General features: G+C 37.5%; 1 protein-coding gene across 1 annotated transcript in view; it reads left to right on the forward strand.

Moving 5' to 3' along the window:
- Positions 1–19,539, forward strand: part of LOC113239239 (solute carrier family 35 member C2) — a 34,155-nt gene extending 14,616 nt beyond the window's left edge. The window contains exons 3-5 of the mRNA XM_026476158.1: positions 878–1,130; positions 15,455–15,621; positions 19,176–19,539. Of these exons, the coding sequence (XP_026331943.1) occupies positions 878–1,130; positions 15,455–15,621; positions 19,176–19,499 (744 nt within the window). The 3' untranslated portion in view covers positions 19,500–19,539. The remainder of the gene's footprint in view (positions 1–877; positions 1,131–15,454; positions 15,622–19,175) is intronic.

Consider the following 19,539-nt stretch of genomic DNA (forward strand, 5'->3'; position numbering starts at 1 on the left):
GGAGTGGAGTCATTTGCCTGTCAGGTATAAAAAAAAAAAAAAAAAAATTCACTTTAGGTTATACAAAATGATTCGTTGTGAGACAGCGCTACATTAAGTGTATACACCATCCCGCTTTTTTGTCGTTACGAACCTATACTAAACTGTAATGAGAGTTCATGGTAAGGCCTCTGTACTGCTACTAAATATTCGGTTTTAATTTTGAGTACGATCGTACGTCTTTCTTGGCTGCGACAAACATGCGGAGACGCCCGATATAAAGGGTTTTAAATTCAAAACTTAAATTCAAGAAACTCTGTCCTTAAGATAGCCCCACAAAAAATAGATCCTAGAGCGATTATTGAGAAGCCTTTGCATGCTCAACGTGTCACTGTATGGTGCGCTATGTCGTCTATACGGAGAGAGTCTATACGGAGCCAATCGAATCGACTACAGCCTTAAAACTCAAAATCCGTGATGTGATAGCCGAAATAGACCCGACATTTTGCCAAAAAGTGATTAAAAATTTTGATGAAAGAATCGACTTCTGTCAGCGTGGTCGTGGTGGACATTTGCCAGATATCATTTTTCATTCATAATTGCCGAACTTTTCTCTTTGTAATACAATAAAAATTTGAATCATCTTCATCTAAATTTTTTGTTTTATTTTGTTTTAGAAAACAAAGTTCTTGTTGAAAGACCCTATATATATATATATATATTCGCCTGTCCATAGCAGTTACAGTGCCACTCAGAGATTTAAAAGAGCAAAGATCTAAAGGGCACTACCACTGCGCCCGTTACCCTGAGACATAAGTTGACAAGTCCTATGTGCTTGTAATTTCACCAATATGTCGTAGGGTCTTTTTTGTACTTAAGCACTTGTTTTTGTTCGCAGTCCTGGTCTCTCGTGGGCATAGTGCTGATGATATCATCGGGACTGGTGATGTTCACGTACAAAGCGACACACTTCGACGCACAAGGGTTCGCCTTCCTGCTGATCGCGTCGTTCGCATCCGGCCTGCGTTGGACTTTCGCGCAACTCCTCATGCAGAAAACAAAACTCGGTCTTCACAACCCAGTTGACATGGTCTTTCACGTGCAGCCCTGGATGTTCGTCTCCTTGTTGCCGTTCATGATTTACTTCGAAGGTAAGTGTGAATTCTTTTTTTTTTCCATATCGCTTGGGCACCAAGTCTACTAATTTTAAATTAATTATCTAATTAAATTATTACATATACCTATCTATAAGCTGAAACGGGTCCAACTCAGCATATGTTACAGCTCGCTTGCTGTAATGGTTTTTAGTTGGAACCGCTAAGATAAGTAGCTTGCCGGTGGCTAGCCATAGCTACTATTCAACTGTCATTGCATTTTTTTGGTTTTTAGCTTCTCAGTGGCGAGTCGATGGCGCAGTGCACTAATATTATAAATATATAATTTGAAAACTAAATTAAAAGTAATAAAATTAAATAAATAAAAATGTTTTATTCGTTCATTTTAAAGGGCATAGTACAGGGGCGGATGTTTCCTTTATGGCTTGTTGGGGCCTGTGTTAGGAACCATATAACATATAGAAGAGCGTTCTATAATATTAATATTAATCTTGCTGTTATTTTATTTTAAGATGATGAAACAGACTACCTTAATATCTACTATAACTGATGTTACAACTAATTCATATTTCACTAATTACAGTAATTTTTAACTTTTCAGACTGAAAATAGATTAACCCTAGTGTTAGTGTGTGTGAGTGCAAGTATGTGTATATGTGTCTGTAAGCGTGTACTTGTGAGGGATGTGTGAATGTGTACATGTTTGTCATCCATCCGTAAGACGTACAATATCCGAAATGATACATTGTCATACCATTTTAAGTAGTATCAGTTGAATTGCTTGTCTCATATATAAGAAGTTACAAAAATAACAGATGTATTATAAGTCTATATAAACATTCGCATTATTAATACAATAGTGTATTAACTCAAAAAGTGATTTTATCAGAATCGACGAAAAATGAATTACAAGCTTCCCTTCAAAGATCTGTGTAAATTTATGTATAAGTTATTTCCTACTTGCCAACTATATATGTTTAAAAATAAAAGAGAAAAAATAGTTTCATATTTTTGAATATGGACTATTTTGGCTAGACCTATCTCACATAAAGCGTGTCTCATTTTGAGTAAGTAGTTGCGTAGATATTTTTAGTTGTTTTTTACAATATCCTATCGACGGTTTTATTGACGAGTACAGTATCAAATTTTACGTTCAACAATGGTATAATTTTGATTTCACATATTTTAAGTTATAACACTATTGTAATAGCAGTGCGATATATATGAGAATTAAATTTCGATTCGTGTGTATTGCTACTTACACGAGATAAATATTAAAATATTAGCAAGGCAACATCGACGGTTAGTAATTGAATAAATGAATGCCATCACTGCCATTGCAATTATATTCTGGCCGAATTACAAATATTGTCATAATTGCAATGTAACCTTAGTGGAGTCTCACTGGATTTACAATGAACAATGGTATCAAAAAAATTAGCAGAATTGAGGCCCAGAGGGACTTTCCCTCTGCTGCATCGTCGACCTCATCGTCACTTTGATGCATGAGGTACCTACACTCAGTGGCGGATTTGCAGTCTTGGCCAGTCAGTACCAGCCGGCCCTTTCTCAGCACTCATCATATACTGGTAGACTCCACAATGAATTTACATTATAGCCAACTTTTATCGAAATCGATTCAGAAATTTATCTACTATTTATCTTTTTAATATTTTTCTAAAACATTGATTTCGTATATATCTGTTAGTTTACGGGGTACACGCCAGTAAAGCGCCCAGCCGGCATGATTTTTTCCGACATTTAACATTTCAGCCAACTTACACAAAACCTAAATAAATTATAAACTTACTTAAACCTTAAACCGTCCTCATGAATCACTCTGTCTATTGGTGGAAACAGCATGAAAATCCGTTCAGTCCGATCCGATCAGACAGACAGACGCGGTAGTGACAATATGTAGTGATTTAGTGATTACACATTACATTATAGATATTTATCTATATTTTATACATAAAATGTACGAAAGCGATTTAGGAAGATTATTGTTACACGATGCGCGTGAGCCTTTAGAATACTGTGAGTACTTTGAGTTGTTTATTGATATCATCAGTGAATTTTTTGTTACGATTGGCCGCCCTAGCCACGGGCCTACTAAGCCTTAGGGCAAATCCGCCGCTGCCTACACTCTAGCCAAATTCGATGTAGAATAAATGTCAACAAACAAAAACATAATGATTTTCCAGGTACACCTCAGACTGTGTCATAGTTATCCAATTTCAATATTTTTCCCCTAAAAATATTAGTGGGCCGGGAGAAATATTTGTGTGGCCTACATTTATTTACCTCGTGTGTTTGGGTATATAATTGGCACCCGCGACACAGGGCTATGTTGAGTGTGTGCGTTTTATTATTTTTCCCCTAAATACGATTGAACTATTGATAATACTGATTTTGAAGTCATGTCTGTGATGAATTTTGTTCAATAGAAATTTCAAATCATCTAAAAATTGCCAGTAATTATTTATAAAACTGTATCGTCCCTAATTATGGAGCAGTAGAGTTCCTTGTGTAAGAGTTCGTCCAGGCAAGTACTGCCACCTTACCTATTTCTGCCGCCAAGCCGTAACTTGAGCATTATTTTGTTCCCGACTGAAAGACATTTTATTGGATAATTATATTTTGAAGTTTGGACGTTTGTATTTTGAAAATTTTTAAATTTTTATTTGTATTTTTGTAGTTATTTTATTTTATATTAACATTAAAATTATTATTTACCTTAATGACGATCATATTATCCCTTGATATTTTATTTCGAATAATGATATAATGAAATAGATAATATGAAATAAATGATTCTATTCTATTCTATTCTATTGTGTTCCGGTTTTGAAAGGTAAGGGTGCTGGTGAAATTACAGGCACATGGGACTTGTCAACTTACGTCTCAGGGTGCCGGGCACAGTGGTAGTGCCCTCAGATCTTTGCGATTTAAAGCCCTGAGTAGCTTACCGTCAGACGCACTACTTGTTCGTCCCGTCACTTGATATTATAATAATCGCAGTACAGAGTACTAAAAAACCGACCTCAAAAGTACGTGGAATTACGTCTATTTGCTAAGTTTCATTGAAATATCCCCTAGTTCGCCACTATACAGGACTTGATACTGGAGACAATAAAAATAGGTTCTCACTACGACACTACTCAAATTATATCGAGGGAAAATGAATTTATGAAATTTTTTTTGAATTTATGAAATAGCAAAATCGACTAAATAATTGCTAAAAGTAATTGCTCCTTAATTAAAGTTAGGCGCTATTTATAAAAATGAATCTTCCTTCAAAATGAAATGGGACCACTATGGAAGTACCCCCTTTCCAACAAAAAAAGAATCATGAAAATCGGTTCACAAATACCGGAGTTATCGCGTAACATACATACAAAAAAAAATCAAAAAGAAAGAACATACAGTCGAATTGAGAACCTCCTCCTTTTTTGAAGTCGGTGTTTTCGTCTACCATTGTGTATTACCTATCAGTAAATATTAATAATATTCAAACACTCCATTACATTATTTATAAATCATACGTATAAATAAGTGCTCACGTTTGAAAGCTCATGACACGAGATATTTCGCACCCCTCATGGAAGAATGGATTAAGTGGAGTTACGTCGAAAACGTTTATTGCTCCATGAGATACAGAAAAATATAATCCACATCCTCTCCAATTCTTGTAACTTTGTCGACGAATATGGTAGATAGAGTAACAACAATTGTAGAGGTTGTTATATTTTTCTGTATCTAATGGAGCAATAAACATTTTTGACGTTACTACACTTATGCCATTCTTCCATGAAGGGTGCGATTTGTGTCGGTTTCCTTTTAGAGCAGTTACGCTGGTTATTTCAACTTATAATATTAAAAATACATTAACTGTTGAATTGTTGAATTATTTTTAGTTAATAATTAATAATATTTATTTTTAGTTTTAAAAGCTTGGACAATATCTAGCTTTCAAAATCTGCACGGGAGTCAATATTTTTTTACATGAATAAAACTAAAAATAAAGCATTGTTTTATCATGGCATGTTCTGCATTTAAAGACTTTACAATATTTCGTCCGCCTTGGAAATGCGGTTAATGAACTTCTAAATATCTGATGAGAAAGAAGTCAAGTTCAACAAATAGTTTTATATCACATGGAACTGATGGGAATAAATATTATATTTGAAGGTCACAATTCATCCACGTGGAACTGAGAATTTGTAAGTACTGGGAATAAAGGATGATTGCTATACAACCCAATTGCCTATTTACCTATTTAGATTCCAATTAGGCGCCGTGGGCAGAGCAAACGTAGATAATGAATAAAAATGTTGTTTTTCTGTGCAATCATTGGTTGCCTAGCAACGTTTTTAAATATTCTACATCGAATTTGGCTAGAGTATAAATAATGCCTATTTACTCTCGCCTTGAAAAGGCCCAAGTTATTGCGATAACTGGGGCCTTTTCGGCGTTCGGGAATAGGACTGCTGGCTGGGAACTTAACTCCTTAGCCGTCCGCCATATAATTATGGAAGTGAGTCTTAAGTAAGTCAGGTTTTGCCCAAAAATGTAGCTCATACACACACGCGCAACGCGCAGGCGCACGCGCACACGCGCGGTTCATTCCAGTCCCACATAATCCCGGCGCTGCCCTCGCGGGGCCGGGGTATCTTTAAGCAGATTCCCCCGGACTAACAAAAAAAAAATGTTAAAGACTCCCATGAGGCAGTGGTCTCCTTCTGTGAAGCGGTGATGCTTTAGAAGGACGTCGCTCACCGAGCGTGATCGAGAGAGGGCCGATCCCGCTCGGCGGCGGCGTACCTTCGCGGCTGCGGGCGATCGGACCGGGGGCTTTGTTCGCCAGTAAGTTAGGCAACCGCGAGGAGGGCGACGGGGGGTGCGGCCCGCTTCGGGGGGGGGGGGGGGGGGGGGGGGGGGGGGGACGTAGCTCTTCCTAGGTGCTGGGGGGTTCCGGTGCGCAAAGTTAATCCCGGATCCTTCCCGGTTTAGCCGGTAGAAGTCCTATAACCTCCCGCTGCCCCCGCGGCGAAGTGGTATCCTAGGTGGATTTCCCCACACAAAAAAAAGGGTAGGTTTAAAAGAAAAAACATTTTCCTCTCAAAATTACTTTCGAGGTTATGAAAATTCGAGCAAACCTTATTTCTGAAGAATGTCATTTCGGACTTCTGATAGATAGGTAACCCCTTTTTTTGCTCTTATTACATAGACATGCCGTGAGTGGTAAATAACGTCACTATGAAAAGAATCACGGCGATCAGCCGTCAAATAGAATCACCGTAACTTTTTACGAAGGAACGATGTTCCAAAATCACAGGTTGTTCCTCCGTTCCACTAACTGTCTCCGTCACTTACGTCACGACATATTTTACAAATAAAATCACGCGCGATCTATAGAGACTGACGACTGCGCTACTCATTGAGTTCGCTTTTATTTCGAAATTCTAATTATGAAGCAAACAATAATTAGATCAGTGTAAATTCCGTGTAAATATTGTACGTACAAGTAAGATAATTTGACAAAGTTATGGTGTAATTAACGAATAATGCGTCAGTCCTAGGAATGCCTATAAAACTGAGAAAGTCATTGCGGATCAATTTTTCAAATGGAATTAAACGTTATTACAAAGTGAGTAAAGCTTAAATTATTCCATTTATAACGACTATTAGAAAGTAACCGCTTGCCCAAACCGTAAGTTAGATCGTGATACTTATATCACTTGTATACTTTTATCACGCGTGTCACTTATGACACGCGTGATAAAATCGCGGTGGTTTTTTTTTTTGTAACTGGAACGTTTGTGGGTTTTTTCTGTAACTGGAACGTTAGTCATGTCGATAGACATGTGTGACCAGCTTAATACAGTGTCGTATCGATTAGTGTGGTTTCTCCCTTACTACACTGTTCAGCATTATGTCTGAGATTAACTCCACACACATCGCATAGAACATCCTATTTGTCCGATCGCAATTATGTACTCTAAAAGTATAGCAGTAAAAATATTTGTTCTTATTTACGATTGGGAATATGTAGCAGACTTGAACAGGACCACGGAAGAAAAAAAAACAATGGAAGTGCCTAACATAATTAAAATTTTACCCTGTTGGCATATCCTTGAAAGTTCAGTACCATCGATACCTATTATTGCAAGATACGACGTTTTGATATTATATTGAAATTTCAATCAATGTGCTGCCATCTAGCGGTTAATCGCTGAACGACGACAAATTGGAGTTATTAATTTAGTTCTCCAAAAAAGAAGCGACTGTATTGCAGGGGTACATGCTTTACTTTCGTTTCTTGTAACAAAAAAATATTTCGTTAAATAGAAAATTGAAAATTTATTAAAATAAGTATTTCCGATGATATGAAATACCACCACAAGTAACATGTTTGGTACGGCTATCGTTATTGCATTCCAAAACAGCAAAATGAGGCATTTTTCTAGGATTTTAGAGAATTTACACGAATGAATAACACAACCATACCATACAAAGCGAAAATGGCGAAAATGTCTTTTCAGACCTATAGTTGGCACGCGTCTGACGCTAACTAACAACTTCTACTTGTGTTTATTGTTCTGTGGTGTTAACCGTACGTAGTGACAAGTATCAATTATACTGTTGTTTGTAAATTTATGTTCATTGGTTGTACGCTGGCGTCGGCTGTTGAAAACAAGTCTAGACAACACTTCAGAAAGCATTAGCGTTACTTCGTCGTTACCTGCCGTTGCCTTTCCAGTTCACGTGGCAGTGCACCGATTAAGTTCTTGAAGTGTATTACCATAATTGTGACGCATGAATTGCTCATGCGCGCGTCAATGAATCACATTTGATAACTGCTATTGAGACTTCTTATAAAATTGACATATTATATAATTTTTGTTATTTTTAAATTAGCTCAGTCTTTCTTTCTCCGCCTTTGAGTTTCTGTCAAGGCACCGCCGCGGAATCTCATGAAATGTGTTCCATCTTAGTGTATTATTAATACAAAGATCGAACACAAAGATAAACTTCTTCGACCCGACAGGACTTGTACCTATGGGTGTACTTTTACAGATCTGGTACACACCCATAGGTACCATAGATACGCCGCAAATGCGCCTGTTTACGAAAGTCTCGCGAACTGCACACGTGCATTACATTGTGCGGTCTGTTCGCGTGCCGTTCGCTCGCCGGCGCCGCTCTCGCGCCACATATATTAACATCTATTTAACTGCATGGACGCAATACGCGTGCAGTTGTATTGGGTTTTTTCGTACTTGTTAATTTCCCTTCGGTACAATCGGTCTACTTTCCTGATCGGTCCACTTTCGCTAATCGTCTACTTTTCCGATCGGTCCACTTTCACTATTCGTCTAGTTTCCCGATCGGTCCACTTGTTTTTCCCGATTTGTCCATTTCCCATTTCGTCTACTGTCCCGTACTGTCCACTTGTCCAAATTGTCCACCTTTTAATCATGTAAATTAATAAAATTTTACAAAAAAAATCAAACTTTTAAAACAAATTTTCAAAGGCAGTTTGTAATTGCGTAATTGCAATTGTCATGGAGTACATTTTTTATGTTTTTGGTAATGATTAATTCAGAATGATTTGAAAAAACAAGATCAAATCTCAATTCGATCCTATTTTTTTGTATGTATGTTACGCGATAACTTTTTTGTGAAATTCGTGTACCGATTTTGATGATTCTTTTTTTGATGGAAGGAGGGTACCTTAATAGTGGTCCTTAATGGTGGTGGAATTTGAAGTAAATACACCACCTCCAAGAGTGGCAAACTAGGGGGTGAATCCGCGCACTTTCCGGTAACCGATTTCAATAAAACTTGGCAAATTGATGTAATTACACAAATTTTTGAGGTCGGTTTTTTAGTGTTCTACGAGATTACCTGAATAGACCATTAAAGTAGACCAAATGAGAAAGTAGACCAAACGGGACAGTAGACCAAACGCGAAAGTTGAACAAATGGGAAAGTAGTCCAAATGGGAAAGTAAACCAAACGAGAAAGTAGACCACATGTACGGAAGGGGTTGATTTACATTTAGTACATTTTACGATTCCAAAATCCAGCGTGTCTAACTAAACGTAAAAGTCTCGGTTCACTTAAATTTTATTGTAGAAATAAGAAAGAGAAGGTACAGTTAGGGAAAAGAACAGGCAAAGTAAACGCCTAAAGCCTATAACAAAACATAATGATATAAAAACAGGTACAGTCGTAACTTAAAATAAATACAGGTTATGGTAAAAAGGAACTTACCCCGAAAGTGCCTGTAATTTCTAGAAATACTCTATAAGCAGTTAGGTTACATGATTTAACTAGTCAGAATTTTATGTGAAGTCGAGCACGTGTGTTCACTTCGGGAATTTAGTAGAGAGTGCCAATGGGAAGAAGAAAAGTAAATGACGAAGAAGAAAAGGAATTTAAGAACGATTCAAAACTTCAAAGTAGGTGGCCAGGAACCAGAGAAAAGGGTGATAAAAATGTGGGGTGACGACGAAAGAGCTCGGATTGTGACAGGTATAATTAAGGAATGGCGTCAGATGTACAAGAAAGGAATGCATGGAAGCAGCAGTAGAGCCAGTGAAACAGTGCGTACTGAAGTACTGCCACCTGTTATTTCTGCCGCCAAGCAGTAATGTAAGCATTACTGCGTTCCGGTTTTGAAGGGTAAGGGTGCTAGTGATATTACAGGCATATGGGACCTAGCAACTGGCAGTGTTCTGGAGATTTTTGGATCTTTGTGGCTTAAAGTGGCACTGTAACTATTATGGACTTGCGTGTTACTTATCACCAGGCGCACTACTGTTGGTCCTGTCTTTTGATATTATAAAAAAAAGTTCCTTTCATGTACCCCAATGGCATGCTGCAGGTGCTGGTGCGAATCAGTGCGAAGTTATAATAATACTAACGCGCACACACTCATAGTCCCGCACCAGGGAAACCCTGTATCGCAGGTACCATGGACAGACACATAGACAACCACAAATTACATCCAAATTCACGAGAGAAATAAATGTAGACCATACAAATATTTCTCACGGTTCGGGAATCGAACCCGGGACCTCTGCGTGGCAGTCCAGCATGGGAACTGTTCGTCGACCGAGGAAGTGTTCGATCGTTGTGTTAGTAATCATAAGAAACTGTTGGAGTTATTTCACAAAAAAAAATTAACATCACTGTGGTTAAACTGTACACTGTTAATGGGTTTTTCTCATCTCTTTCTTTATTGCCCGTGGAACTACCAGCAGAACTACTAGTGGTTCCACGCGCAATAATGATCTCCCGTGGAACTACTACACGGGCAATAATAAGCTCCCGTCTTTGCCATTTCCTTCATCAGATCAGATCTAGGTCACCATAACATATGATTTAATATAACTTGCTCCCCTTAGAGGTGGCATAATTTTTTCAAATTTGTATGGGACCTACTGGGATACCCACTTTCCAACAAAAAAAAAAAAAAAGAATCATCGAAATCGGTTCACGAATGTCGGGGTAGTCGCGTATCACACACAAAAAAAATGCAGTCGAATAGAGAACCTCCTGTTTGAAGTGGTAAAAAAAATTGTACATGTTTACGAAAGAAACGATTTGCTTTTTCTTCTTTTTTATTAGTACAAAAGGTAAGGAGTCACAGAGAGATAAAGAATGGCTACTAATTAATACCACTTCTGTTTTTTGTGGGTTGGCAATAAAGACAATTCTACGCAACAGGTGGTTTACCTCCTCTATTACTTAGGATTCGCTCTGGACCTTTTGGAGGGAAAAGTGTCGTTTTTATTTTGACTTTCAATTATTTTGTGAATTCTATTTTAAAGTGGAATAGGATAGTGCTATTGTGCCTTAATCGAAGATTAAAACGCGAAATTATACGAATCTCGAACTAAAATACCCGTATCGGCCCGTTTTAAGGAATCCCGAGTCAATCCAAGCACGCCGCCTCAAATTGCCTATCCTCTTTGTGGCGGCCATTTTTACAGAAACATAATTAAAGTTCATGTTTAGGCTGATGGCTTTGCCAAAGCCTTAATAAAAAAAAAAATCTATTACTTACTTACTGGCGGGCTTTTGAAGTTACAAGTACAGTTTTTACAACGATTAATTTTATTTTAAGTATGTTATGCAGAAAATACGAAGAAAGAAATAGTGACAACGATACTTAAACTATATTCCTTATTTTGAACCAAATTACGAAAGAGTTTATCCTGAATATTCTAATAACTACGAATTCAAAGCTTTTGTTCAAAGTGCCGATAATGTAATATAAAAGAAAGTGAAAACATAAATATAAGACTATTTAAAAAAACCAAACAAGAGAACTAAATTATTTAAGAGAAAGTGAAAAATTGAAAATGCTTATTGAGGATCCTGATAATTAAACGAAAACGTGGCTCAAAGGACTTGTATCCAAGCCAAAACTCTTAATAAAAAAAAATCGATTACTTACTTGACAATTGTCAACTCAACTCGGCCACATTCGCAGAACTCTCTCGAGAAACTTCTAAAAGGCTAAACACTATTTTGTAGATAGCGGATGTAATGAAGGCAAACGAACCTGAGATAATGACCCATATAATGCATACCTTAACGATTAATATACATTAATATAATAATCTCAGTACAGAGTCGGTTGAGGTCGGTTTTTTAGTAAAAACCGACCTCAAACGTACGTAGAATTACATATAATTAGCAAGTTTTATTCTTCCGGATTCATCCCCTAGTTCGCCAATATACAGGACTTGACACAGGAGATAATAAAAATCGGTTCTCACTACTCAAAAGTATATTGAGAGAAAAACGCCTTGAATTAAAAAATAGCAAAATCAACCATTAAAAGAATTGCTCATTATACTAAAATATAGGCGCTATTTATAAAAACGAATCTTCATGCGTGAACAGCCACCCTTAGAGGTGGATGATTTTCTTCAAAAATAAATGGGACCACTATGGAGGTACCCTTTCCAACAAAAAAAGAATCATGAAAATTGGTTCACAAATAGCGGTATTATCGCGTAACATACATACAAAAAAACTCAGTCGAATTGAGAACCTCCTCCTTTTTTGAAGTCGGTTAAAAACTAAATAATTCACTTATACCAATTGCACTTTTTTATGATACCAAGTGGCGAGACGAACATGTCGTGCCTGTGGTGGTAAGCGACAGTGTTTCCCGATGGTCAGACAGGTCTGGCCAATGGGATTTTTTTTCCATTGTCCAGTTTCATTTGACAACCCGCTTATTTGGTGCTACATTGATGTAATTGTAATTTTGGCAAATTTGGATAAAGGATGTTAATATGTAATTAATTAAGTCTTAATTCAATTATGCCAAAATTGCAATTAAGTCAATGTTGCACTAAATGAGCGACTGGCGATTCGTCAGGATGACATAGATAAATGTATAATTACGGTCAAAACAGTTTTGCATTTTATTATTTATTCCACTTTCAACATTCGTAATAAATATCAAATTCAAAATATTTTTATTCAAGTTAACATAATGCATATTTTGGACCAGGATTTCTTTTAGTTGCGAAGAAAAATTAGCGCAAGAAGTCTATACTACCTCAAATGGCTTTGGTTGAAACCGCGTAACAGTGAAAGTGTTGAATAAATCAATTTGGAAAAAATATATAGGTAGTAAAATTGAGGATTTAGAATTAGAATTTTTTTTAGATCAACTTAATTATATGGAACGAAACGTCTGTTCATAACAGTTGCAGTGCCAGTCAGAGCTTTATATCGTAAAGGTCTGAAGGGCACCGCCACTGCGCCCGTCACCCTGATACATAAGCTGACAAGTCCCATGTGCCTGTAATTTCACCAGCACCCTTACCCTTCAAAAGCGGAACGCAGTAATGGTCACACTACCCCTTGGCGGCATACATAGTGGCAGTTTTTCCCTGGATGAACTCTTTCACAAGGAACTCTACTGCTCGCTATTTACATTAAAAATGTTCCCAAATAATTATATATATCTTGGTATATACAGACCGTGATACATTTATTTGTTTCCTGTTTACCGTATTACCCATTCTTTAAGTGTTTCGTTTGTCCTATATTTCGAGTATGAATGGGGCAGCTTTGTTGATCATATGTTTATAAGAACATTATCCGCACTCCAGGGGAGACCTAGATAATTTTCCATGAAATATGCCATTATATTTGAGATACTTTTTATAATTGAAATTCATTGACTTACAAATAAATGGACGACGGGTCTAATACAAAACCCACGAAAAAAATGTCCCAAGTCAACCTATTCGAAATTTAAATTGTAATGTCATCGCAGTATCGCGCTGTCAGTAGAACAAATGAAGACTAAAGCGGAGTGTCGCGCTCTGTATACGATTTTAGCGCCTTACAAGTGCGGACACTTTTTAGCGCGGACCCGACGTCCATATAATTGTAAGTCAATGTTGAAATTATAGTATGAATCAAAATTAGTTGTGTAGAAAAACACTACATTTTAAGTAGTAGTTTCCTATTTTTGACGACAGTAAACTATTTTCAAGCTATAAGGGCGCGTTGCCATTATGTCGTGACGACTATTTTCTTGACGTCACGACGACAGGCGGTGGTGACAATGTGAAAAGCTAGAATGACAGTCGTCTGACGATAAATAAAACGTCACTTCAATCGATTTTGTCGAGGCGGCTGCCGTGAACCGTAAAATTGTCGTCACGATCTAGTGAGAACAGCTAGACGCGACAGTTCTTCAATAATAAAATAAACCCCACGCGCCGCCACGCCGTCGTGATATGGGAACAGGTTAGACGCGATAGTCGTCCGACGATAAATAAACGTTACGACATAACCTGATAAAACTTAGAACTATTCTATACGTTTTACAATATATATTTTTACTTAATTTCGTTTTATACAATAATTACTAATAGACTATGTTTAAGGTCGCAAATAATTTTATGACACAATCGGGATCAAAAACATTTTTTGTGCCGCCATTTTGTCGTATCATAGATGTCATTCGTGATTCGTTTCTCGAACTCGAATGTTTTTTGTCTCCATGGAGCGTTTATTAAATTATTGTGTGTTGTTGTTAAAGTCTTTGTTTATTGTTAATATGTTGTAATAGATAATTAAAATTTTAGAAAATGAGAACTTCCTCCTTTTCCAAAAACAGAAGGTTTATCACATCTGCATTCACACTGTTAATGACATTTCATGACATTTCGTTGTTTACATTTTGGACGTCTAAATAAGATTCATACTATAGGAAAGCGCATGTGCGGACTGAAAGGAGGCGGGGTAAAAATGGGACGGGCTTCAAGTATACACGGCGAGCATCCTCTTTCGGTTCTTAAGTGAGGTTGCGGCGGCAGCCAAGTACAGTGCAGGGCCGTCGGCGATGGGGGCGGCAAGTATCGTGGGATAATCAAAAAGATCGCCACGGCTAATCTAGCGCGTGTATTTGTCGAAACTTGATTCAACCGTAATTCACTTCCAGCGGGAAGCTGAACGCTTTTTTGTTGTGATAATAATTATAACTTTTTTTTTAAAAGCGTCCTCAAAAGTTCGTGGTATTACAACTATTTTCCAAGTTTTATTGAAATCAGTTACCGGAAAGTGCGCGAAACCGGATTCATCCCCTAGTTTACCACCCTTAGAGGTAGAATATTGTCTTCAAATTTAAATGGGACCAATACTGAGGTACCCACCCTCTTTGCATAAAAAAAGAATCATCAAAATCGGTTGACAAATAATCGCGTAACAGACACAAAAAAATGCAGTCGAATAGAGAACCTCGTTTCTTTAAACGTTTAAAAAGTGTAATCCAGTAGATGTGCCGCCACCTGGTTCGCGCGACTCCTGTGATCGTACGAGCGGGTCCTACGCCGCTGGGAACATAACAAGGCACGATAGTTCGCTTGCTTTGGCCGCGAACCTGGTAAGCCAATGTTACTGATGCTTCGGAGGATTGGGCCACATTTGGCTGGAAGAAAAAAAAAATCCACACAGTGTTGATACGCGCTACGTTAGACGCTTTGTATGAGCGCGGTGTGGTTCGGCCAAGTGTGGGTCATTTCTTATACAGAGCGAAACATCAGTTACGTGGCGAGTCCGGAGCGTCCTGGACCAATACGACCGAACTATCGTGCTTAAGCATTTTTTCTTCGGTACTTAGCACCATTCTCAGCTGCCGTAAATAATAAGTGTTATACTTTTGGACGATTTTAAAATTCATATAGCAATACTGAGCCCAGCGCACAATTAGTTGTAAGTTAGTTTTAATTATGAGAATGGTGCTAAATCTGTTTCAAAGACTGATTGGTTAATGTTATTTCTATGTGCTTAACTTGGGCGAAATTCGACAGGAGTGGACTGTTTCACCCACCTGATATCGTTGCCTCCTGAGGAGCTGGTGCCCACGATACTGAAGGTGTCTGTTGGCGCCACCATTGCCTTCGCCATGGAGATTAGCGAGTTCCTAGTCGTCACTTACACATCTAGTCTCACGCTGTCAATAGCTGGTATTTTTAAGGTGAGTATTCCATTTCAGCGGAACGTTGACATACTATACAATTCAAAAATTATTTATTATATATCAAAATAGAGAGAAATACAAAACAATTATCAAATATAATAGAAATACAAAATAATTATATATTAACTGCCTTCGTGGCCGAACGGTTACCATGCCGGACTGCCACGCAGAGGTCCCAGGTTCGATTATTTCTCTCGTGAGTGTGGGTGTAATTTGTGGTTGTCTATGTGTGTGTCCATGGCACCCGCGACACAGGGTTTCGTTATTCGTATTCGTATGCGTTATTATTATTATTAATTAAAAACAAGCGGTGGTACTGTTAAGAGCTCATCAAGCTTGACACTTTGTACTTTGGACAGTTCTTATCGCAAGCGGCATAGGGTTGGATTTAAATCTTAAGTGTAAAGCTTGACGTGCTCTGGACCCTTTACAAGGGGCTTGTGAGTTGTAAAAAGATTTGGCATTTTTATCCGTTATTCGAATGTTCGTGAAAGAAACTGCGTTGTGTTTACTGTTTTCTAGTTATGTAAGATTTCATTTCTCTTGCTATTTCGTGTTTACATTCAATTTTAAATATTTTGACAGGTTTTTATTAGTAGATTGCATTCCATTTATTATAAGCAGTTAAACATAATTAGAACTATTAATAAAAATAAGCCGACCTCAAATGTTTGTCGAAATTACATCTATTTGCCAAGTTTTATTGATATCGGTTATCGGAAAGTAGGTCAAATCCAATAACCGGGTACATCCCCTAATTTGCCACGCATAGAGGTGGAATAGTTTCTTCAAATTTGAATGCGACCACTACTCAGGTGCCCCCTTGCCAACAAAAAAAGAATCATCGAAATCGGTTTACTAATGTCGGAGTAAATGCATAACTTACACAAAAAAAATGCATTAGAATTGAGAATCTCCTTCTTTTTCTTGAAGTCAGTTAAAAAAAACACAGTTTGTGAACACGAATGCGAAACTATCAGTTGGTTAACGTCATTGACTTACAATTATGTGGACGTCGGCTCCGCGCTAAAAAGTGTCCGAACTTATAGGGCGTTAAAATCGTATACAGAGCGTCATTCACGCTTTAGTCTTCGTTTGTTTGACTGACAGCGAAGTAAGCAAAATTAGACAGTACTGCGATGACATTACAATTTAAATTCGTCACTACGTTTAAATAGGTTGACTTGGGACATTTTTTTCGTGGTTTTTGTATTAGACCCCGTCGTCCATTTATTTGTAAGTCAACGGTTAACGTACATAAGTGTTATTCCGGTTGAATTTTGCGACTGCTTTGCGAATTGAAGCATTATTGGAAGCAACAAGGGCGTTCGACACCCAAAGTTATTGCATCTAAACATGTGAAACACTGTCTAGTACCTTGTGACAAAAACTCATTTCAATCTCCCTTCTAGATGGCGTAAGTTTCATTCATTTAAAAGGTGACACACCGCCACCGCCCTCGTTGCATGGATTATAAATGTGCTTTTGAATTTCGGCAGTTTGTAAAAACTTATTTAAATGTAAAAAAATGTCTGAAACGCTCAACTTCATCCTCAACATGGAGCATCTAGGAGGCCAGTGAGACCTGCTGAAGGCGAATTTGTCGATTCATTTCAAATCGAGTTCTTAGATTTTCGCGATTGTTACACATAGGAAATAAAACTATTTTTCCGGATTTAAATCCCGTAAAATTAAATTAATTTAAATCCTGTAAAGGGCCCGAAACGTCGGTTTGTTTGAAAAAACAAATATACGCGATTTAAATCCGGAAAATTAGTTTCATGTCCTAGATTCATTTCAATTTAGCGAATTTAATGAATGATTAAAGATACGTTTAAATTATTTTCAATGTAACTTTTAAATAAGACTGATCCACAATTTATTTCCTTAAACACCAATAATAAAACGAACGCCCCTTTCATTTTTGGCCCGGTTTGGTGTAACAAGTGCGGATAACACAATGAAAAAAAAATATTTTCAAATGTTTCTAATTGTTTTAATACTAGTTTATGCGATTGTTACATAATGAAAAGTATTATCACACGAGTGTTTTAATGCCTAATTATGTGCGTACACTGCTTTATCTATACACATAATATAAACTCTCTATGATGTGTTCAAGATACGCATGTTACGACTGGCGAAATGGCGGCAAATAAAAACTTTTCTCACGCAACCGTAGTTTTTATTTAATTCATAGATAAACTAGAATCGGCCCCGACCTTAGAGGAATGTAAATTCAATTTTATGCAATTCTTAATTATTTGATTCATTAATAATAATAATATTCGGTTAATAAAATTCAATTTAATTGTTATGTAATGTAATAAGTAATGTTAAATTTATTAATGAGTGTATACCTGAATAAAGAAGCATTTTATTTTATTTTTATTTATCATCCATCAGACTTTATTTCCATAAAAAAATAAATATATTTAAACAGATCGCTCTAAAAGGTAATATAACTTTGTGCAGGACAGGTGGGCGTCGTCGCAGAGGACGCTTGCACGTTTGAACTTACCTTACTAACAAATACAGACATAAAAAGTGTCAAATAGTACAACAAACTTCGAAGTTTATTTTTGGTAAATTTATTATGTTTTGTAAAAAGTCATGGAACAAAAGTTTTTATTTAATAACATCAAGTGACGGGACGGACTAGACGTACGCCTGATTTACCTTGAGATATATAATAGGGACGGTGCCCTATGTGCACTCGTGGTCGCTCACCCAATGCACTAGCTTTATGAGAATCCGTGGGGTCAGGATCTGACTGATAAGGTCACTGTGAAGGCCTGCTTGCACAGGTCATAATGCCTTTCCCGTATAATTATGAGGTTGCCAGGAAGGGGAACTATAAACAAAACTTAAGCAGTAATAAGATATGGGCTTGTTCAGTCAGTCTTAAAATGATTTTTTTTTTTCTAATATCATGTGACGGAACGCACAAGTCGTGCGCCAGAGCTTTAAATTGCAAAGACCTGAGTGGGGCACTACCACTGCGCAGGTCACCCTGAGACATAAGTTGACAAGTCCCATGTGCCTGTAATTTCACCAGCACCCTTACCCTTCAAAAGCGGAACACAGTAATGCTGACATTACTGCTTGGCGGCAGAAATAGTAAGGTGGCAGTACATCCCTGGACGAACTTTGTTACAAAGAGATCTGCTGCTACTAATAATTCTTGTTTATGATGTTGGTAGTATTTAATAAAAACGTAAACTTTGGAGAATGTTTGATTTATTTAAACAGCTTCGCATAACAAATCTTGGTAAGGGGACCACCACACTGGGTGAAATCGGCCGGTCAGAAAAAGTTTTATTCCCATGCATGGACATCTGAGCGAAAAACACTGAAGGATTGATGATGTTAATGAAATGCACACGCGGATACACGCATACACCGCCGCACAAATAAATACACAAACTGTACTTATTTTACCTTTAAATTGGGAGTCTTTCTTTATTTCATTTTTTAGTTTTTAGATTATAGACTGACTATTTTCTGTCAATCTTTGAATATTATCTTGACAAATAAATCTTTGTTCACAGGAAATGTGTATCCTAGTTCTCGCTATAGAGGTGGGTGGTGACCAGCTGAGCTCGATCAACCTCATCGGGCTGCCACTGTGCCTGCTCGGCATTGCGGGGCACGTCGTACACAAACTTTTGTTCATCAAATCGGTCACCGGTACGGTCGCCGCCATCGACTCTGATTACTTTGAGTCGATGAGTCAAAATCGATTAGCACAGACTGACCGTAAAGAGCATTCCGAACCGCTCCTTGAAGACGATCTGCGTAGCGAGGTCAGCGACAACGAAATCGATTCCAAAAGAATTTTATTCGAGGTACAGCAACGACGCGACGGCAGGTAGGACAGCGGCCAAGGCGTCAACGGCTTTAAAAATGTCTATA

The sequence above is a fragment of the Hyposmocoma kahamanoa genome, unplaced genomic scaffold (assembly GCF_003589595.1).
Source record: "Hyposmocoma kahamanoa isolate Upper Pololo Valley unplaced genomic scaffold, ASM358959v1 99702, whole genome shotgun sequence".
In the NCBI taxonomy this organism is placed as follows: domain Eukaryota; kingdom Metazoa; phylum Arthropoda; class Insecta; order Lepidoptera; family Cosmopterigidae; genus Hyposmocoma; species Hyposmocoma kahamanoa.